The sequence below is a fragment of the Monodelphis domestica genome, chromosome 2 (genome assembly GCF_027887165.1).
Source record: "Monodelphis domestica isolate mMonDom1 chromosome 2, mMonDom1.pri, whole genome shotgun sequence".
In the NCBI taxonomy this organism is placed as follows: Eukaryota; Metazoa; Chordata; class Mammalia; order Didelphimorphia; family Didelphidae; genus Monodelphis; species Monodelphis domestica.
The window spans coordinates 480923542-480947220 of NC_077228.1; the positions used below are offsets into that span (position 1 = coordinate 480923542).

Here is a 23679-nt window from a genome sequence, read left to right on the forward strand (position 1 = left end):
TTATGGGTATGAGCCAAAGGAGAACATTAACAAACCATTAACAAACAAGGCTGCTTCCTGCTAAGCCCTATCATGCTGTGGCACTACCACTATATTCTGTTGCAAAGGTGCCCGTTCTCCTAGGCAAAGAACCAGCAAAGGTCCCATCTGATTATTCCAGTGGAGGTAGAGAAGAAACAAAGTGGATTTGGTGGATTCGGGACCAAACCTCCCCACTCAGTGTGGATAGGAAGATGATTCTGGGGTTAAAGACAATACTTAGATACTAATATAGAACCTATGAGAAACTAAGGAAGTGAATAGAAGCTGAATTCCAGCTGCGAGCTGACCTGGACCATTTCACTTTCTCTGCCTGGAACGGAACTCTTGAAATTGTAGTTTAAGGACAGCAAGTTCCAAATGGCCATGTGTTGATACGTGTAACAGAGTCCGTTCTAGCTTGGGATAGAATGAAAGGATTCTTGTCACTTTGTGGTCCCTCCTCTGATCCCAAAGGCCAAGAGAGTATAAAGGTGTTAATAAAGTGAATGGAAAAAAGCAATGGATTTGGAATCAGAGCATCCAGATTTTTTATCTTTGTTTTGCCCTGTACTTAAGAATGATACTTTAGGCAAGTCCTTTAACCTCTCCAGATCTCGGACTCCTCATTGAAACGACTGGACTTGACTCCTCTTAGGTTCCTTCTAATTCTAAATTCTTTCATTCAGTGACTTGACGTCTTAACCTCTTACCCCTGTAAAAGGGAATTCTCGGTTCTCTTTGAGTTGACACTTGCGAAAGAGATTCCCTTTCAATCCCTTATTCTCTTTCACAAGTGTCAACTCAAAGAGAACCGAGAATTCCCTTTTACACCCCTCTTCCTGCTGTGTTCTTCCATGACTAGAGAACATTCCTCTGGAGTACATCCCCCTCAAGGTTTGTCCTCCTCTATCGGTGGCCCCAATCCAGAACTTTCTTCACTTCTTTTCACCTACTGCAGTTTACCGGCTCCATGTCCGTCCCATTCTTTGGGTTTAAGGAAAAGGTCTTCTTCCTACAGTGGGAGAGAAAGAAAGACCAAGAAGAATAGGTTATGTTTTCCCAGGTAAAGGAGGCCAGGCCTGCCCCCTCTCCCCCATTCCTTCCCTTCAGTTCAGGTTTGCTGTGCATAGATACAACATTTTGTTCTTACAGTTTCTGTTACAGGAAATGACAGCCAACTGTGGTTTGACTGTTACTCTAAAGCTAGCAGTCAATAAAAATACATTTATCAAATGCTTACTGGGTATAACACTCTGTACTTGGCCTTCTGAGAAGCTAAGAAAAGAGGACATGGTCCCTTCCTGTGGGGAACTCCCAGGGGAGCACCAGAAACAGACATAAAGCAGAGATAATTATAGCAGTAACTCATTTGTACATAGATCTTTACAAAGAACGTCCCTTCAAATACCTGAAAGAAGTTTTCATGCACCCTTAAAAAGCCTGGAAACTGGGAACAGCAGTGAATCAAAAAGAATTCATGCTAAGCATTATACCAAGGACTGGGGGTACAAATACAAAGTGGTGACGGTCCCTACCTTCAAAGAGCTTACAGAGCCATCCATGGGTAAGGAAGGCACTTTGGGTTGGAAAGTTACAGAGGTAGCAAGGGATGAACAGGACATAAGACTGACATTCTTGATCTAAGATTGTGGCAGAGTTGATTTGGTCGTGATTCGCATTTTCAGAACTGGAAAGGGGGGCTACAAGGGGAAGAAAAGGGTATGATGCTGGTGGGCAAAGGGAGGTGGTTGGTGCCAATGTGAAAGGTAAGGCAGTTGATGAGAAGGGAATGAAGTAAAGCATAGCTGGTGTTTCCATGAAACAGTCTTCCAGGAAAGGCAGTCACTAACCAAGAGAACAGGGCTCTGGAGTAGAAGTTCCTCCATGATATGGTTTTGACCAAGACTTGATCAAGACATGGTGTGATCAGTGAGCTGGTTGGCAAAGAGGCTGTATGAGAGGTTAGAGGAGGATAAAGAGGAGATCCGAGCGTGGTCAGTCAGTCAGTAAGCATTTAATGATCTTCTACTAGGTGTCTAAGCACTGGGGGGATACCAAGAATGGCAAAAGACACTTCCCTGCCCTCAAGGAGCTCACATGAGAAGACAAGATGCAAAGAACTATGTAAAAAATAAAATGTATACATTGGAGATAATCAACAGAAAAGAGGTGCTAGCATTAAGGAGTATCAGAAATGACTTTTTATCTGGGAAAACCAGAAGATGGAGATAAGAAGGATGAGAATTCCAGCCCTGGAGAGATTGGGGAGGATGCTTAGTCAGGAGATGGAATATCTTATTTGAGAAACAGCAAGGAGGTCATTGTCATACAGCAAGGTATAAAAAGACTGGAAAGGTAGAAACCAGAGTTTTCTGAAGAGAAAAATGGCATTGTTAGGTTAAGATCCCTTTGACCCTGATGGCTGATTTTGGAGACTAGCCTTGAGGGGAGAGAGACTTGAAGCTGGGAGACCAATCAGTAGCCCACTACAATAGTCAATGAGCTTTTTGGGTGCCAGTGTCAAGGGAGACAAGGGGGCAAATATCACAGATGTTATGGGAGGTAAAATCAGCAAAGGACACTGAAAAGGAGTGGTCAGACAGAAAGGCAGAGAACCAAAACAGTAAAGTCACAAAAACCTAGAGAAGAGAGTAACAAGGAGAAGGTGATAGACAGCACCAGAAAGGGCAGAAAGGTCAAGAAGGATGAAGAATAAAAAAAAAAGGTCATGAGATTTGGCAGTTAAAAAGTCAATAGTAACTTTGAAGAGAGCAGTTTCAGTTGAATGAGGTTAGAAGCCAGATTGTATTAAATAAGGAAGAGAGTAAGAAGAAAGGAAGTGGAGGCATTAATTATAAGTAACGTTCTCAAGAAGTTTAGTCACAAAAAGCAGAATTAATGCAATAGATAGTGTGCTTGGCCTCGAGTCAGGAAGATCTGAGTTGAAATCTTGTCTCAGACACCTATTGGCCCTGTGACGTTGGGAAAGTCATTTAACCTTTGTCTGTCTCGGTTTCCTCAACTGTTAGATAAGGGTAACAGAAGCATCTGTCTCCTAGTAGGATCAATTGAGATATTTGTCAGGCATTTAGTACGATGCTTGTCATATAGAAAGTGTCATATAAATGCTAGCTATCATCATCATCATCATCATCATCATCATCATCATCGTAGTTGTCATCATCGTCATTGTCATCATTGTCCTTGTTGTCGTCATCATCATTGCTGTTGTTAGCTAGAGGGGATAGATGGATCAAGCAAGTTTTTTTGAGGATGGGGAGATGGAGACAGTTTTGTAGGGAGTAGGGAAGCAGTCAGTAGACAAGGAGAGAATGAAGATAAGAGAGAGGGGGTAGTGGAGGAAGCTATCTCCTAGAGAAGATGAAGTAGATTGGAATCATTTGTGCATGTAGAGGGGTTTGCCTTTGTAAAGAGATAGCTTCACCTCTGTGCTCAAGTGAGAGAGTGGTGACAGAAAAGAGAGAGGGAGCAGGCATCTGGGTGATGTGAGATGAAGGAGAAGGGGGAACTCGCTTGTACTAAGGGCTTTTGGTAAATGGTCTTGGTTTTTTCCATGAAGGTTCTCAGATGAGAGGGTGCAGGAAGGAGAAACTATGGAAGGTTTGAAGAGGACTGAAATGTTTTAGAAGAGCTACTGTGGATAGAGGGATAGTGGGTTCATTAGGAAGGTGAAAAAGAAATTCCTTGCCATAGTGAGAGCCCAGATGAAGTTCTAAAACACAAAACTGTCTTCAGTCAATATGATTTCATGGTTTTATCCGGCTTTGTTCAGCAGCACCCATGTGGGAGCAACTGCAGTGGATGGTGGGAATCATCCAATGCTGAGACTTGATCATTGACACGATAAGGAAAAAAAGTGGAGCCAAGGGTAGTGCAAAATTGGACTGGTCCACCATGGGGTCAAGTAGAGAAGGGAAGAGAGTATAACCAGTGCAGAGGTGAGAACTTGGGAAAGAAATGAGGGGATTAAAGGATTCTTGGGATGCTGAGGGATTATTGATACATCCTAGTATAAGAACAGGAGTGGAAGAGGAAACAAAGACTATGAACCAGGCACTGGGCCCAGCAAAAAAGAGAGAGAAGGTTTTGGAAGTCAGTAAAGAAAAGCCACCAGAATTTTGATTGGGTGATAAATAGGGATTGTGTAAACCGCAGAGAGAAGGAGACAGAGGGAGAGCCTGGAGATGGCTGTGGAGAGCAGGGAGTATTCCAACTCCTCCACCTTGACTGGTAAGTCAGAGGGAAGAGTGAAAGCCACTGCTGTAGATGCCTTATTGACGGGACATAATTATTTGCATGTGGTCTCCTTCAAATTCAAATGTGAGCTTCTTGAAAATGTCTTTGACTATGTTTTTGCCTCCCTTAGTATCCTGGGCACTTAGCACTATGCCTGGCACATAGTAAGCACTTAACCAATTTTTGTTTATTGACCTGAATGACCCACTGATGATCCTTTCCTTTTGATAAATGCTATAGCCTCCTTGACGAAGCCTTAGACCAAATAAATTTCTGGGCTGCTGCTGATCACACTGTTTTCTTTTTTTAAACCCTTACCTTTCACCTTAGAATCAATACTGTGAATTGGTTCCAAGGCAGAAGAGTGGTAAGGGCTAGGCAATGGGGGTTAAATGACTTACCCAGGGTCATCCAGCTAGGAAGTGTCTGAGGCCAGATTTAAGCCTAAAACCTCCCATCTCTAGGTCTGATTCTCAATCTGCTGAGCTACCCAGCTGCCCCCAACACTGTTAATTCATATGGAGCTTTCAGTCCACTGAAACCCCAGCCCTATTTCAGATGGACTGCTCTCTTGATATCCCTCTCCCTATTTTATATTCATGAAGTTGATTTTTTTTAACCCAAGTATATTTGCATCTAGCCATACTAAATTTCACCTAAATATTCAATTTGTTCCACTGTCCTAGCCTATTGAGATCTCTTTGGATTCTGTCATCCAATGTGTTTACTGTCCCTCCCAGATTTGGGTCACCTGAAAATTTAATAAGTCTATAATTTATGCCTTTATTTAAGTCAATTGATAAAGATGTTAAAATAGGAGGGGAGGGATGGGCAGTGAGGTAGCTCAGTGGTTAGAGAGTCAGGTCTAGAGAGGGGAGGTTTTGAGTTCCAATCTTCTCAGATATTTCCTAGCTGAAGGAACTTGGGCAAGCCACTTAACCCCAATTGCCTAGTCCTTATAGCTCTTCTGCTTGGGAACTGATATTAGTATCAATTCCAAAATGGATATTAATAGGGTTTTTTTTTAATAGCAAAAAATCCTGGAATTATTTCTGTTGGCATCATCACAATTTCACTCTTAAGAGCTTCCCATCTCTCTTTAACCTGTTTAACCTATAGAATTTTAGGTCATAAGATCCTACCTATTCTTTCTCTGAAATTTATTGCCAGCCTTTGCCCAGATTTCCTCTCCTTTCCTATCATGAATTCCAAGACTTTCCTACAAAGTTGCCATCATTTCTACTTTGATAGCCAGACCCTCTTTGTTGATCAGAATTAGCTCTAAAATACCTTTTCCCTTCGTCAATTTATCTGCCTTTGGAAAAACAAAATTATTAAAGCCAGTCAAAATCTATTCACCTGTTTGCTTTTGGCACAGAGCTCCAGAGGACATCTAGATAATTAAAGTTGCCTCTCCTTGGGCCATACGTCTGTGATAGGTTCATGATCTCCCACCAAAATTTCTCTTTCCTCTGAGTGGGTACAGGACAGTAATGTATTATTTTCCTTTCCACTGAGCTTAAATGCTCTCCATCTTTCTTCCTCCCTCTGGTCCCTAGATTTCCTTACATAAATATATTAACCTTAACAGGCATCGTTACTTCACCACCTCCTCCTTTAAGATATTCTGGTTTTTTTAAATAGGGAAGTCTTGGGGGCAGCAGGGTAGCTCAGTGAATTAAGAGAGATGGGAGGTCCTAGGTTCAAATATGACCTCAGACACTACCCAGCTGGGTGACCCTGGGCAAGTCACTTGACCCCCATTGCATAGCCCTTGCCACTTTTCTGCCTAGGAACCAATACACTATTGATTCCAAGACTGAAGCTAAGTTTTTTTTTTAAAAAATAGGGAAATCTTCCAGAGACACATTCAAGCAATGAGCTCCATCCTCCCAAGTTTTATTGATTCCTACAATGTCTAATTGATCTACTTGCATTAGAAATCACAATGTTCCTTTCTTGTTACTTACATTTTATGCATGTGTACATATGAATTCGAGGCCACGTGTTTCAGGCTTCGCTTAGTTCTAGCAACCTCTACCCTTTAGGAAATTCTGGGCACTCTGGACACTTCAACGATGTAAGCTTAACTGGCCATTCTGTGAACATCAGAGCCCAAGGCAGCTCCTTTGGTGCTGGAGGAGATATATATTGATAGATGTCTCTCATAAATGCATGGAAGTGCCCTCCTCAGCCTGCTCCTTTCTTTGCTCAGTTCAGCCAAAAGTAATTGTCTTATAATGAGATCAAATTGTTCTATAGAAATTCAACATCCTGGCCCAATAGAGCACATCCAATTTCTGTTACTTGCTCCAGGTTTATCTTTTGTGCCAGTTGCCTTCAAATAAGGGCTTCCTCTAAATAGTAAAGAGTAGGGTGAATAGTGTTTACTGCTGGGATCACAATCATAGTATCAAATCATTTGGAGCTAGAAGGAAAATTCAAAATACTCAAGTCCAGCCTCCTCATTTTAGTGATGCAGAAACCATGTCTTATTTAAGGTCACGTAAAGATAACAAACATCAGAGCTGGAATTATGAGTCTGTCTTCTGATTCCAAATTCCTCACCAATAAGCAAGCCTAAACACAATCACTCTCTCCTAATATTTAAGGTCCCTGGGTGCTGAAAAGGTTCTTAGCTTGTCCCAACAGTTTTTTACATTTTCTTCTTCTGCAAATTACTGGGAATCTTCATTTCTAGTCTTCTTCCTGGCACAGCTGCTGCTTTGTAATTTCTAGAAATGCTTTCTAGGTTCTCTCTAGTACTATCATTCATTCCCACATGAATCACCAGCCACAGTTTGTAGTCTCAGATTTGATGGAAAATCTCCATTATATTGTGAGTAGATATGTTCTAGGCAGATAGGCAGTGTCCTTACTATTGATATCATATCAAAGTGCCTCTCAAAAGGAAGTAACCAACCAACTCCGCTCAGTGCTTCTTCCTCTGACCCTTCCTGGATGATCTGTCTTCTGATGGCACGCAGGGTCCTTTGAAGCAAAAGGAGCTGCTATTTTAGATCATGAAGTCCTACGGGACTATGCGAGCCAGGGTATGACAGTGGAGTGGGAGGTTTGTGGTGAAAGCAAAGTAAAAGAGAGAGGATCAGGGTAGATAAAAAGTAGGAGGGCAGAGACAGTCTTATCCACTTTGATGTGAAGGGGGAGGCATCAAGGTTTATTGGATGGTTTATGCATTTACCTCTAAAAGCTTTTTATGAACCAGATGGTGGAAACTATAACTTCTCTACTTCTTTCTCCATTCTCCCCTCCCACATGTGAGTATGGGGACACCCCAAATCTGTGACCTCCTAATAGTCCCACACTCTGATTCACCAGGGTGGGTATGCATTAGGGACAATTGATATTGGCTGAAATTAAGACAGTAAGAAGTTTCCGGACAACTAAATCCAGAAGCATGGTTTGGTCTGGTTTTGAAAGTAGTTCTTATACAATATTATTAACTAAAGGGCACATGGAGATATGGCCTAGAGAAAAGAAGGCTTGGTAATATCTATCCTTAAATATGTGAAGAGTTTTCACGTGGGAAATGGATTCGAATTGTCCTACTTCCGCTAAGGTGACAGAACATAGAAAGAAGTTACAAAGAGTCAGATTGACTGAGTATGGTGATATTCATGCATAAACACAACTGCTAGTGTGAGCTGAGAGTTCTGAGCTGCACTGGGTTATGTTGGTTACACCAAATTCACCAACAACACAGTGAGTCCCTAGTAATGTGGGACCACCAGATTGTCCTAAGGAGGGTCAAACCAGTCTAGGTTATAAATGGAGCAAGTCAAAGCTTTCATGCTGACAAGCAATGAAATGAGTCCTTGATCAGCCTCTCCACTTTTAAGTGAATGAGTTGGAGAGAATTGGTCTTTTAAAAAAATAATAAATCAAATTAATTATATAAAGAATTTCTTAAAATAATAATTGGAGCTGTCCAGATAAAGAATGGGCTGATTGATAAGGTGGTAAGCTCCCTGCCACTAGAATTAAGGATATTGTATATAAGATTCATGCTTGTAGGTAAGAGTTAAATTAGATAATCTCTGAAGTTTCCTTAAAACCTTATTCTCTGGTTCTAGGGCTGATTTCAGAGGCTAGGAGAACATGGAAGTTAGGGGATACTTACCAACTAGACTGATGACTCAGGTCCAAGGAAGATTTACGATCTCTCTGGAACAGGTTCCCAGGTATCACGATATTGGATATTCCAAAGTATATAAAGCCATTCTATAGAGCTGAGTTTCCATAGTTCTCTGCACTTGGACACCAGGCCTCAGCTGACTTCTCCCTCCACCATTGAAGCCTACTTTTCCCATTGGTGAGTTCTCCCTAGATCCTCCATTTTGAGGAAAAGCCCAGGCCAGCTATCCTTCACTGTCTATACTTCACCATCATGTTCCACAGGTATTGGCTTCCCTTTTCCATCTCCCTTTCATTTGTTGTTTCCTTCATAAGAATATAAGCCTCTCGGGGACAAGGACTGCCTTTCTTTTTACTTGAACTATATAGTTCAGGACAATGCTTGGAAAAGAGCAAGTCTTTAATAAATGCTTGTTGATTGATTGGTTGATTTTCCTTCTAATTCCCTTCTCTAGATCAAGACCATTCCAGCATGAGCATGAGTAGCTTGAAAGTGCTGAAATATGTGGTATTTTTCTTCAATTTGCTGTTTTGGGTAAGCATTATTTGTTGACTTGGCTTCCTTTTGTTCAGGGCCTTTTTGCTTGGCTCCTCTCTCACCATTCTTAAAAATAGCTCTATACCACTTTCCCACATTACATTTCAGTAATCCAGAGAGAGAATATGTGTGTGTGCATGTGAGAGGGGGGGGGGGAAGAAGAGAGACAGAGAGGAAGAGAGAGGAAGAGAAAGGGAAAGAGGAGAGGAGAGAGGGGAAGAGAGAGAGAGATTTTCCCTCTGCTCTCTCTGTGCTTCAATGAAACTTCTAAATCATTAAGAGTGTTAATAATTAGATTACCCTATGATCTTAAAAAACTTGGAGAATTAATCTCATTTTTCTTGGCTTTTGCTACCCATTAGTATTGAACATGGATTGAGAGTCACATGCCCTTTATCTCCTAGGGATGAAAACCTTGGTAAGAGCCATTCTGGACTCCTGGAATGCATAAACTGAATTATAGGGAAAGGAGGTCATCCAGTCTTAGAAAATTTCACTGTCAAACTCAGTGATCAAAGTCCAGAGAAACTCAAACATAGTCTATGTTGGAGGCTAATTGTGGGTTGCCAAAGGATCAGTGTAGCAGGAGAAGCAAGGTGAGGAGTTCTTTTCCCTTGCCTGTCTCTGACTAGGCTTACTGAAAGGAGGGTCATCAAAGGGGATACTTCAGAGATGATGAACTTGGGGGTCTATGACAGTCAGTATCTGGGAATGGGAGTGTCTTTATGGGGATCAAATGGGAGTGTCTTTATGGGGATCAAGCCTGTCTCATTCTCTAGAATGTTTTGGATAGATGTTGAGTAAGAACTTTCACATAAGAAACAATTTCTTTTAGCCCTCTCTTCTCTCTAATACTCCTTTACTTCTAGCACATGAGAGTATTTGAGAGGCTGAAGCTTTGGAGTCACTACTCAGATTCTTGTTGGCAACAATACCTTGGCACAAGGATGGATCTGGCCTCCAAACAAGAGAGGTCATAAAGAGAACACTAGTGGTCCTCCCCTTGTCCTCATTGTTATCCCTGGTCTTGCTTGTTTCAGGTCTGTGGCTGTACTATTTTGGGCTTTGGGATATACTTCCTGATCAAAAATAGTTTTGGATCCCTGTTCTACAGTCTTCCCTCTCTCACCTTGGGCAATGTCGTCATCATTGTGGGATCCATCATCATGGTGATTGCCTTCCTGGGATGCATGGGTTCGATTAAGGAAAACAAGTGCCTTCTCATGTCGGTGAGTGTCAACCAAGGAGGAGCTGATGCCATGTGGAATAATCTGGATGCTTCTTGGGATTCGACACATGGCTATGGGAATTCTGGCCTGGCTTGATTTTTTTTTTTTACGTTTTATTTTTTAGTCAATTTAGAGCATTATTCCTTGGTTACAAGAATCATATTCTTTCCCTCCCCTCCCCCCACCCCTTCCCATAACTGACACACAATTCTACTGGGTTTTACATGTGTCCTTGGTCAACACAATTCTACTGGGTTTTACATGTGTCCTTGGTCAAAAACTTTTTTCATGTTGTTGATGTTTGCACTAGAATGATCATTTAAGAGTCTACAGCCCCAATGATATTCCTGTTGACCCATGTAATCAAGCAGCTGTTTTTCTTTGGTGTTTCTACTCCCACAATTTTTCCTCTGAATGTGGATAGTGTTCTTTCTCGTAAATCCCTCTGAGTTGTTCAGGATCACTGCATTGCCATTAATGGAAAAGTCCATTACATTAGATTGTACAGTCTATCAGTCTCTATGTACAATGTTCTCCTGGTTCTGCTCCTCTCACTCTGCATCAATTCCTGGAAGTCATTCCAGTCCACATGGAATTCCTCCACTTTATTATTCCTTTGAGCACAATAGTATTCCATCACCAACATATACCACAATTTGTTCAGTCATTCCCCAATCAATGGACACCCCCTCATTTTCCAATTTTTTGCCACCACAAAGAGTGCAGCTATGAATATTCTTCTACAAGTCTTTTTCCTTATTATCTCTGGGGTACAAACCCAGCAGTGCTATGACTGGATCAAAGGGCAGACAGTCTTTTGGTGCCCTTTGGGAATAGTTCCAAATTGCCCTCCAGAATGGTTGGATCAATTCACAACTCCACCAGCAACGCATTAATATCCTGACTTTGCCACATCCCTCCAACACTCATTACTTTCCTTTGCTGTTATGTTAGCCAATCTGCTAGGTTTGAGGTGATACCTCAGAGTTGTTTTGATTTGCATCTCTCTGATTATAAGAGATAGAAATAATAATTAGTAAGGGTACGTGGAGAGGCAAATAAAAAATTAATTGGAAATTAAATAATATGATTCTCCAAAATCAGTTAGATAAAGAACAAATCATAGAAACAATAATTTCATTGAAGAAAATGACAATGATGAGACATCCTTTCAAAATCTATGGGATGCAGCCAAAACAGTACTTAGGGGGAAATTTATATCCTTGAGTTCATATAGTAACAAATTAGGGAGGGCAGAGGTCAATGAATTGGGCATGCAAATTAAAAAAACTAGAAAGTGAACAAATTAGAAATCCTCAGATGAAAACTAAATCAGAGATCCTAAAAATTAAAGGAGAAATCAATAAAATTGAAAGTCAAAGAACTATTGATTTAATAAATAAGACTAGAAGTTGATACTTTGAAAAAACAAATAAAACAGACAAAGTACTGGGCAATCTAACAAAAGGAAAGAAGAAAACCAGATTAACAGTATCAAAGATGAAAAGGGAGACCTTACCTCCAATGAAGAGGAAATTAAGGCAATCATTAAAAACTATTATACCCAATTATATGGCAATAAATATGGCAATCTAGGTGATATGGATATTTACAAAAGTATAAATTGCCTAGATTAACAGGAGAAATAGAATACCTAAATAACTCCATATCAGAAAAAGAAATTGAATAAGAACTCCCTAAGAAAAAATCCCCAGGGCCTGATGGATTCACAAATGGATTCTATCAAACATTCAAAGAACAACTAATCCCAATACTATACAAACTATTTGACATAATAAACAAATAGGGGGTTCTACCAAATTCCTTTTATGACACAAATATGGTACTGATTCCAAAGCCAGGCAGGTCAAAAATAGAGAAAGAAAACTACAGACCAATCTCCCTAATGAACATAGATGCAAAAATCTTAAATAGAATACTAGCAAAAAAGACTCCAGTAAGTGATCACGAGGGTTATTCATTATGATCAGGTGGGATTTATAACAGGAATGCAAGGATGGTTCAATGTTTTTCTTTTTAAAACCCTCAGAATCTTAGAATCAACATTGTGTATTGATTTCAAAGTAGAAAAGAGTAAGAACTATGCAATGGGGATTAAATGATTTGCCCAGAGTCACACAGCCAGTTAGTGTGAGGCCACATTTGAACCCAAGACCTCCCATCTCCAGGACTGACTCTCTATCCACTGAGCCACTCAGCTGCCATTGGTTTAGTACCTTAAAAAAACCATCTGAGATCTTATTCTGGGTCAGAAAAAGAACCTATATAAATGTGGTATTACCAAAGCCATAGTTACATGCCAGCAACCTCAAAGTTGAAGGTACAATCTTTGAGATGTGGAGCACCCCAATTCCCTTAGAAATCTGCATATTATCCACAAACATACCTAAACCTTTCTTGACCCTGTTTATATTTTCAGCTTATACTACACTTTTGGGTCATAAGTCACACATATTTTATTTACTGTCATGAACTATTTACTATTGGATGTAGTTAACTACTTCCTTTTCTTAACCTATTTTTTTTCAAATTCCAGGGAGCCATTAATATGTTCTAGTATATTTCAGAACTTGGTAAATAAGCCTGGGTTCATTCTAAGATGATCCTTCACTTTATTTTATTTTTAACTTCTGTCTTATTATTAATTCTAAGACAGATGAGAGGTAAGGGCTAGGCAGTTGGGGTTAATTAACTTGCCCAAGGCCACACAGCTAGGAAGTGTTTGTAGTCACATTTGAACCCAGATCCTCCTGTTTCCAGGCCTGGGGCTCTATCCACTGTGCTACATAGCTGCCCCTGTCCTTTGTTTTATAAGCCTTCCTCATATCCCCTTCCTGCAAGTGTTTCTAGACTAAAGAAACTGTCTTTTTAAGCCTAGCTTTGTATGGAGACTTTCCTTGCCCTATTCAAGAATATTGGGCTAAGCTCAATACTTGTGGTGGAGAACCTAGAATCTTTTGGACCCTGTGGTTCTGGACTTTTGGTAGAGGAGAATTTTCTGTCCTATATGATGCCTGTTCTCTAGAGTCCCTAATGAAGAGTTCTCTGTATCTCTTTTTCCCTGTCTTTGTGTATTTCTCTGACTCTCTGTCTACCTCTTTCTCTCCCTCTCCTTTATCTCTCTATGGCTATCTCACTCCATCTCTGTCCTTGTGTCTCTGTCTCTCATGTACACACACACATACACACACTACAGCATGTATGAGAAACATAACTCCTCCCCCAAAATAGAGAGTAAAACCATGCTAGTGGGGGACCTTCACCTTCCTCTATCAGAACTAGATAAATTGAACCAAAAAAAAAATAAGAAAGAAGTAAGGGAAGTGAATGAAATGTTAGAAAAATTAGAGGTAATAGATATCTTGAGAAAAATAAAAAGGAATAGATACCTTCTTTTCAGCAGCACATGGCACACCTAATGCCTCCCCAAATGTAAAGAAATACGAATCAGCAATGAGACATGTAAAACAGTGGAATTGTGTGTTGACTATGGGGTGGGGAGGAGTAGGGGGAGAAAAAAGACCATGAATCATGTAACCATGGGAAAATATTCTAAATTAATTAATTAAATAAAAATTTTCAATTAAAAAAAAAAAGAAATTCAAATCAGTCACATCCATACAGTCCTCATGATTCATCTATTAATTAAATAACCCCTGTGTGAACACCATAAATAAGTTCCCTGCCTTCCAGATGGAATATGGAGTGACTATGAAGAAAATGTCTCCTGAAATGTCCAACTCAAGAAGAACAAAGATGTGTGCCTAAATACAAAGTCACTGGGCAGGACAGGGTGGATCTAATAAAGGGATAAGTAAGTGGCTACAGGGAAAGATTGTTTGTGGAGAGCTTGAATCTTAAAATCATACTCTCAGAACTAGGAAGGGGGATCTGGCATCATCTTGCCCAGTCAGTCCACCTCTGAGAACAACACGCCCCATGTGCTGGTCTCATCATCATCCCAACAGGTGACCTTATTGTCTCTTTCCTGGTAGTTCTTCATCTTGCTCCTGTTCATCCTTTTGATGGAAGTCATCATGGCCATCCTGCTCTTTGCTTATGAACAGAAGGTATGTAATGGTGAATGTTGTCCCCTGTCTCATTTATAAGAAGGAAAAATCTTGATTTTTCTTGCAATAAAATGTAGCCACACAATGGGTTTGTGGGTCTGATTTTCATCTGGGTCCTGGATTTGTCCATATGCTCATTGATTTCAGTCATCCCTCTGAACATGCAGGAGCAAACATCAGCCAGCTTCTGGGGAAAACCATCTAAACTGTCAGTGCTAATGCAATTATATAATCTGCATGCAAAATTCAATAGTTTTTCCTTGAAATAAAATGATAAAACCCAAAGATCAGTATCTCGATGCTTAAATTGATTCAATATTTTGGTCACTTTTAAAGAATCTTTTTTTTTTTTAAACTAAAGCCTCCTAATTAAGGCTACCAGCAAGCCAACTATACTCTATGCACCTCTTGTCTTTGGCCTTCTCTCTACCTCTGGGAAGAAAGTCAGGGGAAGTGGGAGAGAAACACATAGAAACCATTTGCTTATAATACACCCCAACGTTGTCCCCTAAAAAATTCCTTCAGGGAGCTAACTTTTTTCCCCCCTGATATCCTCTGTTCTGGATTATTTAGATAGATCATTATGTGGCTAATGACCTGAGCCAGAGTATTCAGCGCTACAAATCTGATAACAACACAAAGATGGCATGGGATGAAATCCAGCAGCATGTAAGTCAAGTCTAAGTCATTTCTGGGCATTTTGATTTGAGTCCTGGGGCTCAGGGCAAGAGATTAGGGGGTGAAGTCACTGACAAAGAGCCTCGTGGACATTCAGTTCTCTTCACTTCCTGCCCACCCCAACTCTCAGAATGGAATGTAGCTCGATCCCTGGTGGTAGGAGATCAAAATACTTCTCTTTGCACGTGGTCGCATGGTACTATAAAAAAGAGTGATGGACTTAGAGTCATAAAGACCTTGGTTCAAATACTACCTTGACAAATATTACGTGTGAACTATGGGCCTGACATTTAAATTCTGAGCTTTAACCTCTTTGGGCTTCAAATTGTTACCTATAAAATGGAGATAATATCCATATAAAATAATTTTGTAAACTTTATATTATATTTTATATTTCTATAATAATATGATATATTATTTATAATAATAAAATACTTTATATTTATATTCTAGGAATTTTAGCTATTATTGTTCTTATTTTTATATTAAGTCTGTTTGCCCCCCAAAATGGAATATAGGAATTTAACATGAAGGTCCTGGGGCAGCTAGGCAGCTCAGTGGATAGAGAGCCAGACCTGGAGACAGGACATCTTGGATTCAAATCTGGCCTCTGACACTTCCTATTGGGTGACACTGGGCAAGTCACTTAACCTCAATTGCCTGGTCCTTACCATTCTTCTGTGATTCCAAGATAGAAGATAGGGGTTAAGAAGAACATTATACACAGAGATGGATACACTGAGGTACAATAGAATATAATAGGCTTTTCTACTAGCAGCAATGCAATGATCTAGGACAACTCTGAAGGACTTATGAGAAGGGATGCTATCCACATCCAGAGAAAGAACTGTGGGAGTAGAAACAGAAGAAAAACAACTGCTTGATCACATGGTTCGATGGGGATATGATTGAGGATGTAGATGCTAAATGACCACCCTAACGCAAATATTAATAATAAATATAGAAATAGGTCTTGATTGATGACACATGTAAAACCCAGTGGAATTGCTCATTGGCTATGGGGGGAGGGAGGAGGGGAGGAAAAGAACATGAATCATGGAACCATGGGAAAATATTCTAAATTGATTAATTAAATTAATAAACTTAAAAAAAAAAGATATGGGTTTAAAAAAGAAAAAGAAAGAAAAAAGATCCTGCCTGGCCACATCTAGAATTTTTTCCTGCTGCTCTGTGTGTTGATCAAGGTCAGTGCCTGCACTCTCTGGCCCTCTCTGGTGTTGAGGGGGGCAGCAGGCAGCTGCCAGAGACAGTGGTACAAGAAAGCCAAAGGCAAAGGCAGGGGCAATGTTTAGCCTGTGTGGAGTCTAGCCCATGTCCACTAGTCACTTCACTCGTCCAGGAAGCCAGCGGTCAACTCTGAGTTTCTTTGGAGTCAAATGCCATTGCTTTGTCTTTCTCCAAGAAACAGAGTTGAGGCCTTCCATATGCCTTAAGTCACTAATTCCTCACAAGTGATCTTCTTCTGGTTTGTTTTTCAGCTAGAGTGCTGTGGAGTAAACAGCACCAGTGATTGGAAAGGCCATCTCCCAGAATCTTGCCCCAAAGATCCAAAGACTCAGGTAACTCTGGTGATATTCTCCTGTTTGTTTCTTTTTGGGGAAAGTAGAATTGCTTTGGAAATCACCAAGTATTGTGACACATTGAGCCACAATGCTCCAAGCCAGAGCCAGCAGGTAAAGGGGCACAACAAGAGAGGAACAGACCTACAGTATTTTATTCATTCATTCATTCATTCATTCATTCACTCATTCACTCATTCACTCATTCATCTATTTATTTACAGACCTATACCTATACCAGTTAGCTAAACGAAGCAGCAGGTTAATAATAGACTCACTCAGTTTGGATGCTAGAGCAATGGAAAAGCATGTGGTGCATAGCTATGTCTCTTCACTGTTACTGTCATCAAAAGCACTAAAAACAAGTCATTCCATCTCTGGAAGTTTTGGTTTCTTCTTCTATAAAGTTATAAGATAATAATACTTAACTCTCCGTCTCAACATCTAGCCAAGTGCCAGGCGCATAGTAGGTGCTCAATAAATGCTTGTAACCGATTATTTCCTGCACACAATTGTGGCAAGTAAAGTGCTTCACCAACCTTGAAGTACTCTTTAAATGTGAGTTTTCACTGTTCTTAGTGACAATGAGTGGCCGATTGCTTGGCATAGTGAGTAGCCTGCTCTATTTGGAATGAGAAAGCCCTCCGATCATGTCCCACCTCTGCCATTTGCTAGCATCATGACCATGGGCGAGCTCTGAGTTTCAGGCAGCTCTCTAAAACTATAGATTCAGGGTGTGTTTGGATCAGCCTCCATCAACAAAATCCCGAGTTCTTGATATATTGACGTGATTTAAATAATAAAATGAGAAGGAAGAAATCTGCCTGAAGAGCATCAGGGCTTTGTTTCTGTTCACAAGTAGGAGTTAAGGACAGACCAAAGTAGGGCTTCCCTCTTCACAACCGCCTTCAGTAAAGAGGAAATCCTAGTTTGGCTCATGCCTTCCTGAAGATGTAATGATAAGACCAAAAACCATCTTCCTGCTGAACTTGCTTTGGACCTCCAGGAGTCCAGAACATACTTCCTACTTAGCCCCTGACCAGAGTCAGAATGGCTTGCCTCTTCAGGACCACTTCCTCCCTCCCACCACCCTATTACTTCTGCAGCAGTCTGAGGGTCCCCAGGCTTCTCTGGGATTTGAGGCTGTAGACCAAGACGTTTTCCACCCATGTTTCAATTTCTCTTTCCAATCCAATCCGAGTTAAGAAATAGCAATTCTAACGATGTGTGAGGCACTGGATGTAAAAAGACAAAACAGAAAAGTATATACCTAATTATTTGTGAAATAAAAGAGTCCTACCATCTTGGAAAAATCAGAAAAGAATTTCCAAAGAAGGTGGTCCTTGAGTCAAATTTTAAAGGAAACCAGGGATTCTAAGAGGTGGAGATGAGAAGGGAATGCATTTCAGGAAAGAGGCACAGCTTCCATACACAAAGATGAAAAAAACAAGGAGGCCAGTTTGGCTGGAATATAGGGTTCATGAAAGGGCAGAAGGTGAGGAAGCCTCAAAAGGCAGGCTGGAGTTAGCCCAGGAAGGTCAGGGATTTAAAGCACAAAGCTGGGAAGCTTTTATTTTATCCTAGAAACAAAAGGGAATATGCAGAACTTCTTAAGCAAGAGGATGACATGCTCACACTTTGTGCTTTAGGAAGATTATTTTGGCAGCTTTATGGAAGATAGATTGGAGAAGGGAAAGTTCAGGAGCCCAAGGAGAAGATTGTGGCAACAGTCTGGGTGGGAAGTGATGGGGATAAAAATATTTGTCTTTCATAGAACTAGGTACAGGGAAATGTGAAGGCTCTTTGAGTCATTTGAAACAACCAGATACTATAATGGTATCATCATTTTTGAAAGGAAGCATGGAGTAAAGAATGGGAAGCCCAGATCTAGGTTAATGTTTGCCTCTGACTGTGTGACCAAGCTGAATCCCTAAATTTCCCAAGGCTCTAAGCAATTCTTTAGGACTTTTAAGTTGCAGAGAGAAGTGCTAACATGTATTGTTAGAAGGAATTTCCTTATCTGGGAGTTCCCTATAACATTGCAATCATAGGCCCCATCTTCACCATTCTGTTTGTCTTCTGTTTATCCTAGGGATGCTACGCTAAAGCAAAACTATGGTTTCAGTCAAATTTCCTGTATATTGGAATCCTTATCATCAGTGTATGTGTTATCCAGGTAAGAACAATTTCCAGGCTAAGTGTAAATGAATACAGCTGCATCATTCTGATATCGATCTCTTGGGCTACTCCAATTTCCCCTGGTTTAGGTAGTGGAGACACTCAGAGCAAGTCCCAAATCTTCTCTCTCACCAGTCATATATAAGAAACATTAGCTGTAGACTGGATTTCTGGCAAATGAAACATCCAGAATAGGGGCCATCAAGGTAACTTGTCTTTCATGGTCATCAGATGTTCTGAACCAAATAAACTGTCCAGGCAAAAGCCCCTGCACTGAGCTCTGTGGCCTTGGTTCCAGCTCTGCTCTGGAAGTATAAGGTTGCTGCCATTGAGAAGTTTTGTGGCTCAAAGGTCCAGGGGCCTCCATCAAAGTCTTAAGAGGTACTGGTGTAGCAGAGAGGGCAATGGACTTGGAGACATGACTCCCTGCCTCCTAGACATTCACTAGTTGTTGTCCCTAGTCAAGCCACTTAATCTCTGTTTTATGTAATCTCAATTTCTTCACCTGTAAAATGAGAAATTTGGATCCAGTGATTTCTAAGGTCCTTTCCAAGTCTAAATCTAGGATTGTACGATCTTGATTTTCCTCTTTGGGAAGAGGGATTCGAATCATAACCAACTTCCTCAATCTGTATTTCTCATTGTGGGAAAAACTCGAGGGTGAAGTTATGCTTTGGAAGCTCATTCTTTTCACGAGGCAACCATCTTTCATTTTTCAACCCCATTAGACCATAATTGACTGTTGGGTCTGAGATGGCTTTCCAAAGCTCTCAAAGGAAACTAGGTGTTTGTCTTACAATGGAAGGGTAGAGAAGGAAGGCTCACCAGCCAAGATTTCAAATGCACGGTTTACTTTGATGATCATCTGAGTAACCTTGGTTTCTTATGACACTTTGGGCATCTAGAATGTCTTATCCTCTCATGCCTAATGGAGAGAGAAGACCCACTTTTAGCAATAGAAATGATAGAGGGGGTTGGTTTTATAGACTTCTTTGGGTCCATCATGAACAAGCAGATCTCAACTTTGACCTATCCTCTCAGGTGCTGGGGATGTCCTTTGCATTGACCCTGAACTGCCAGATTGAGAAAAATAGCCAATCCCTTGGGATATGACCTGAGCTACCTGGGTTGGAGAGAGGGACTCTGCACCTGTGGAAACATCACCGCTGGAATCCCTTTCCTAATCCCTACTTACGGACATAAATTCATGAATTATCATACTCCTGAATTGACTGCTTAGTTCTCCTGTTCCCTCTTCTCTTGGCCTTGCTCTTCCTTGTCCTCTACCCAAGTAGTTGGAGAGGCATTTGTTGGAGGTCAGTGTCAATAAAGCTCTCATTCTTCCCTGCCATATCCCTCAAAGTAGTGACACAAGTACTAGTAGTTAGGAGGGCTTTGCCAATGCTGAAGAACAAGAGAACCTCTGGAGCTAACAGTTCAAGTTGACTCATTTGATCAACATTTCAAGTCAATATCAACTCATTCCTTCACTTTAAGCACTATGTGCCAGACAGACACTGTGCTAGACACTGGGGACACAAAGGTCCAGAGTAGCACCTTGGTATTTGAATGTGAAATGCCTGCCCCCCCTCTAAGCAGAAGAAAGGAGAGGAGGAAATCTGAAATGTCCCAAGCTTTTTTTTCATCCTTCTCCCAAATGCCCACCCACCCAAACCACCCTCTCTGCCATGAGTATCACTCAGCATGTTCCAACCTGTCCCCAAATCCCCCGTATCCCTAAGACCCCACACCCTTTACCTATGGTAAAGATTCAAGATGTGCTATCCAAACCCAGGCAATGACAGTCTGAGCAGAGTACCAGCCCCAAAATCCACCAGATCTTTACCATGACCACCTGCTCCCCTTTGACTAGAGGACCTCAGATGAGAAAGAAGAGGTTGTGGGCTCTTCTTCTGAGAGGGGAGGCTTTGCTTATACTTGGTGCTCCCTTTTTGGAGAGCCATGCTGATTTCCCCCCAAATACTTCTGCAATCATTTGCTTATTTGATTCTACTCTTAACAACCAGTCTATCTGTCCTTTTGTAGTCCTTAAGCAGAAAAGGAGAAATTCTGTGGGGTGTTACCTGAGGTGCAGATCCTATAATTCCTGCTAGAGAAATGCCAAGATATTATGCCAAGAAATGATTTGTTGATATTTGTTTTGCCTATTAACCAGCAATTTCTTCATGTGTGTTTTTTGTTTTTTGTTTTTTTTTACCACTGCAATAAATTAAAGGTTTCAAAGTCTTGGTTACTCTATTTTTACTACCAGGAGTCCAGACCCTCCTGCCACTGAGAGTTACTAAGAAGGGCAGCGGTTTGAATTTCAAAATCTCTGTTGAAAGCAAGCCTAGTTACTGAGGGAAGGAGGGAAGTGATGACTGTGATGGGCAAGAAGCATGAAGGTTACAAATCAGATCCAGATCATATATAAGAGTTAACTTCTAGCTATGAAATAAGATTCTAAACCAATAAGTGAGTTCAATGGTCGGTGGTAGAGGAGTTAATAATGGATATGGTGAATAATCTGAAGAAGGGAAGGCCCAAAGACTTAAGAACTACAGATGGCTATTGTGAAATCCATGGTCTATTTTTTGTTTTCTTTTTTAATTTTTACTCTATTCATCCAAACTTTCTGACAATGAATTTGAACCTTCCACATCTGTGCTATCCCAGAGTGGAGGTAATCATGATGGTCAGCACACAGAATAGCTATTTGTCTTCCTTAAATAAGGATAGTTATATTTACCCAATCTATTGTACAAGCTTACTGCAAGAATTAGTTGCAATGGAGATCAATTAAGATGGTGGAACAGAAAGGAGTATATCCCAGCTGTCTCCTAAAATCATTCTTGTCGGCTCTGGGAGGGTGGAGGGAAAGAAAATGAATCCTGGAAACATGGAAAAATATTTAAAAAATTAAAATTAAAAAAATAAAATCATTCTAACAAAGAACAAAGAAGAACACAAGACTGAGGAGTGATCAGAAAATACAAGGGCACTTTTTCCAGGCCAAGATTATAGATTTAGCACATAGGTGACTAACCAGGGCTTCCCAGGATTCCTTTCATCTTCCTCTTTCATTGGTGAGTTCCTACAGAAGCCTCCACTTAAATTTGCACAGACCATCTATTTATTTCTTCACCCTTTTCCTAGCTCCACTCCTAATCTGCAGACTTGGCCACCATGCCCCAGTATGGTTATCTTCTCTTCCTAAACATGAAAGCAACATATAGAAGCCTTAATTATTTTTTTTGTTCTAGCATGCCTTATTATATAAATGTATCATACTAAAGATTTAACAGCAAAAAAACAACAAAAAATCTAGTGAGAGGTGAAATCATGAACAAAAACATTCTAGGAAAGATTAAAGTACAATAGAATGCAGGTCATGACAGACTGTACAGATATCACCATAAGGAAATAACCATAAAGCCAGATCTGTCTCCTTTTACAACTACAGAGAAGATGGCTATATATAGGATGAATTTAGGAAGGGAATAGAGCTCTGGTACTATAGAAGTTGAGGTCTACAAGACCAGCCTGAGGCAACAGCAATGGGGCCAAAATTGAGGTACAAGACCATCATGAGGCAATAGCAATGGAGTCAAGCAAAGCTGAGGTCTACAAGACCAGCATGAGGCAACAGCAATGAAGTCAAGCAAAGGTGAGGTCTACAAGACCAGCATGAGGCAACAGCAATGAAGCCAAGAAAAGTTGAGATCTACAAGACCAGCATGAGGCAAAAGCAATGAAGTCAAGCAAAGGTGAGGTCTACAAGACCAGCATGAGGCAACAGCAATGAAGCCAAGAAAAGTTGAGATCTACAAGACCAGCATGAGGCAAAAGCAATGAAGTCAAGCAAAGGTGAGGTCTACAAGACCAGCATGAGGCAACAGCAATGAAGCCAAGAAAAGTTGAGATCTACAAGACCAGCATGAGGCAATAGCAATGGAGTCAAGCAAAGTTGAGGCTACAAGACCAGCATGAGGCAACAGCAATGGGGTCAAGCAAATTGTGTGCCATGGACCACACAAATTGTAAGAAGCTCCTCATCAGTTGTTTATGGACCCTTTCCATCTAAACATAGACAATTCCACACAGTGGTGATGGTCAATGCAATGTGAAAGGGAAAGGAGTTGTTTCTGAAGACAAACACCATCTTGAAGAGTTTACAGTTATAAAAGACTGATGCCCATGGGAAATATGATAGGTATAAAGCCCCCATTGTTCCTTGTTACACAAGCAGGCTGGTGTCTCGGATGTGTAAGAAGATATGGACTACAATTGAAGTCCCAAAGTCACTTGAGGCTCAAACTTAAAACCTCACTGATAAGGCAAGGCAGTGGAGATTCTGAACCACTGAAACGAGAGTATTCCCTGAATTGCCTAATAAGGAAAGAGGAATAAGGAGCAGGAAGGGAACCAGGAAAGTGCCACAACATTAAAGTGGCTGGATTTAGGGAGATGTCAGGTCTTAGCATCAGTTAAGCCTTAGCATGCAGGTATATTAGGGTCTTTCCTTATTAGGCACCATATCTCCCCACATAACTGCCAGCTTGCCTTCCATAGTACCTCCCTGTTTCAACTCCCTGCCACATGGAGGTAAAAGGGAAGCTTCCATTCGTTGTTTTTTCCTGACTTTCCACTCCCATAGTTCTTAAAGGAGAGACATATATGGACTGATTGATGCAGGGTGCAACAAACAGCCAAGAAAACAATGTTCTTAATAACTACAACACTGTAAGAAGGAAGAACCACCATAGAACCATAAAAAGTGAATTTTTTAAAAATATGAAATGATAAGCACCGTCTTCCCCTAAGAAATAGATGCTATTCTTCACTCCCTTGCCCCAACACTCTTTTACAAATGTAGGAGGTTCACGGGTATGGAACATTGCATGTATTCTTCAAACTTTTTGAGTGTATTGATCAGTTTTGTTGATTTCTTC

General features: G+C 40.7%; 1 protein-coding gene across 2 annotated transcripts in view; it reads left to right on the top strand.

Annotated features, from left to right (window-relative positions):
- CD53 (CD53 molecule) overlaps positions 1-20974 on the top strand; it is a 52615-nt gene extending 31641 nt beyond the window's left edge. For both annotated transcript variants that reach the window (XM_056819192.1, XM_001372742.4), the window contains 7 exons: positions 8889-8968; positions 10012-10200; positions 14217-14291; positions 14865-14960; positions 16469-16549; positions 18642-18725; positions 19769-20974. In XM_056819192.1, the coding sequence (XP_056675170.1) occupies positions 8906-8968; positions 10012-10200; positions 14217-14291; positions 14865-14960; positions 16469-16549; positions 18642-18725; positions 19769-19840 (660 nt within the window). In that variant the 5' untranslated portion in view covers positions 8889-8905 and the 3' untranslated portion in view covers positions 19841-20974. The remainder of the gene's footprint in view (positions 1-8888; positions 8969-10011; positions 10201-14216; positions 14292-14864; positions 14961-16468; positions 16550-18641; positions 18726-19768) is intronic.
- Positions 20975-23679: the final 2705 nt, after the last annotated feature.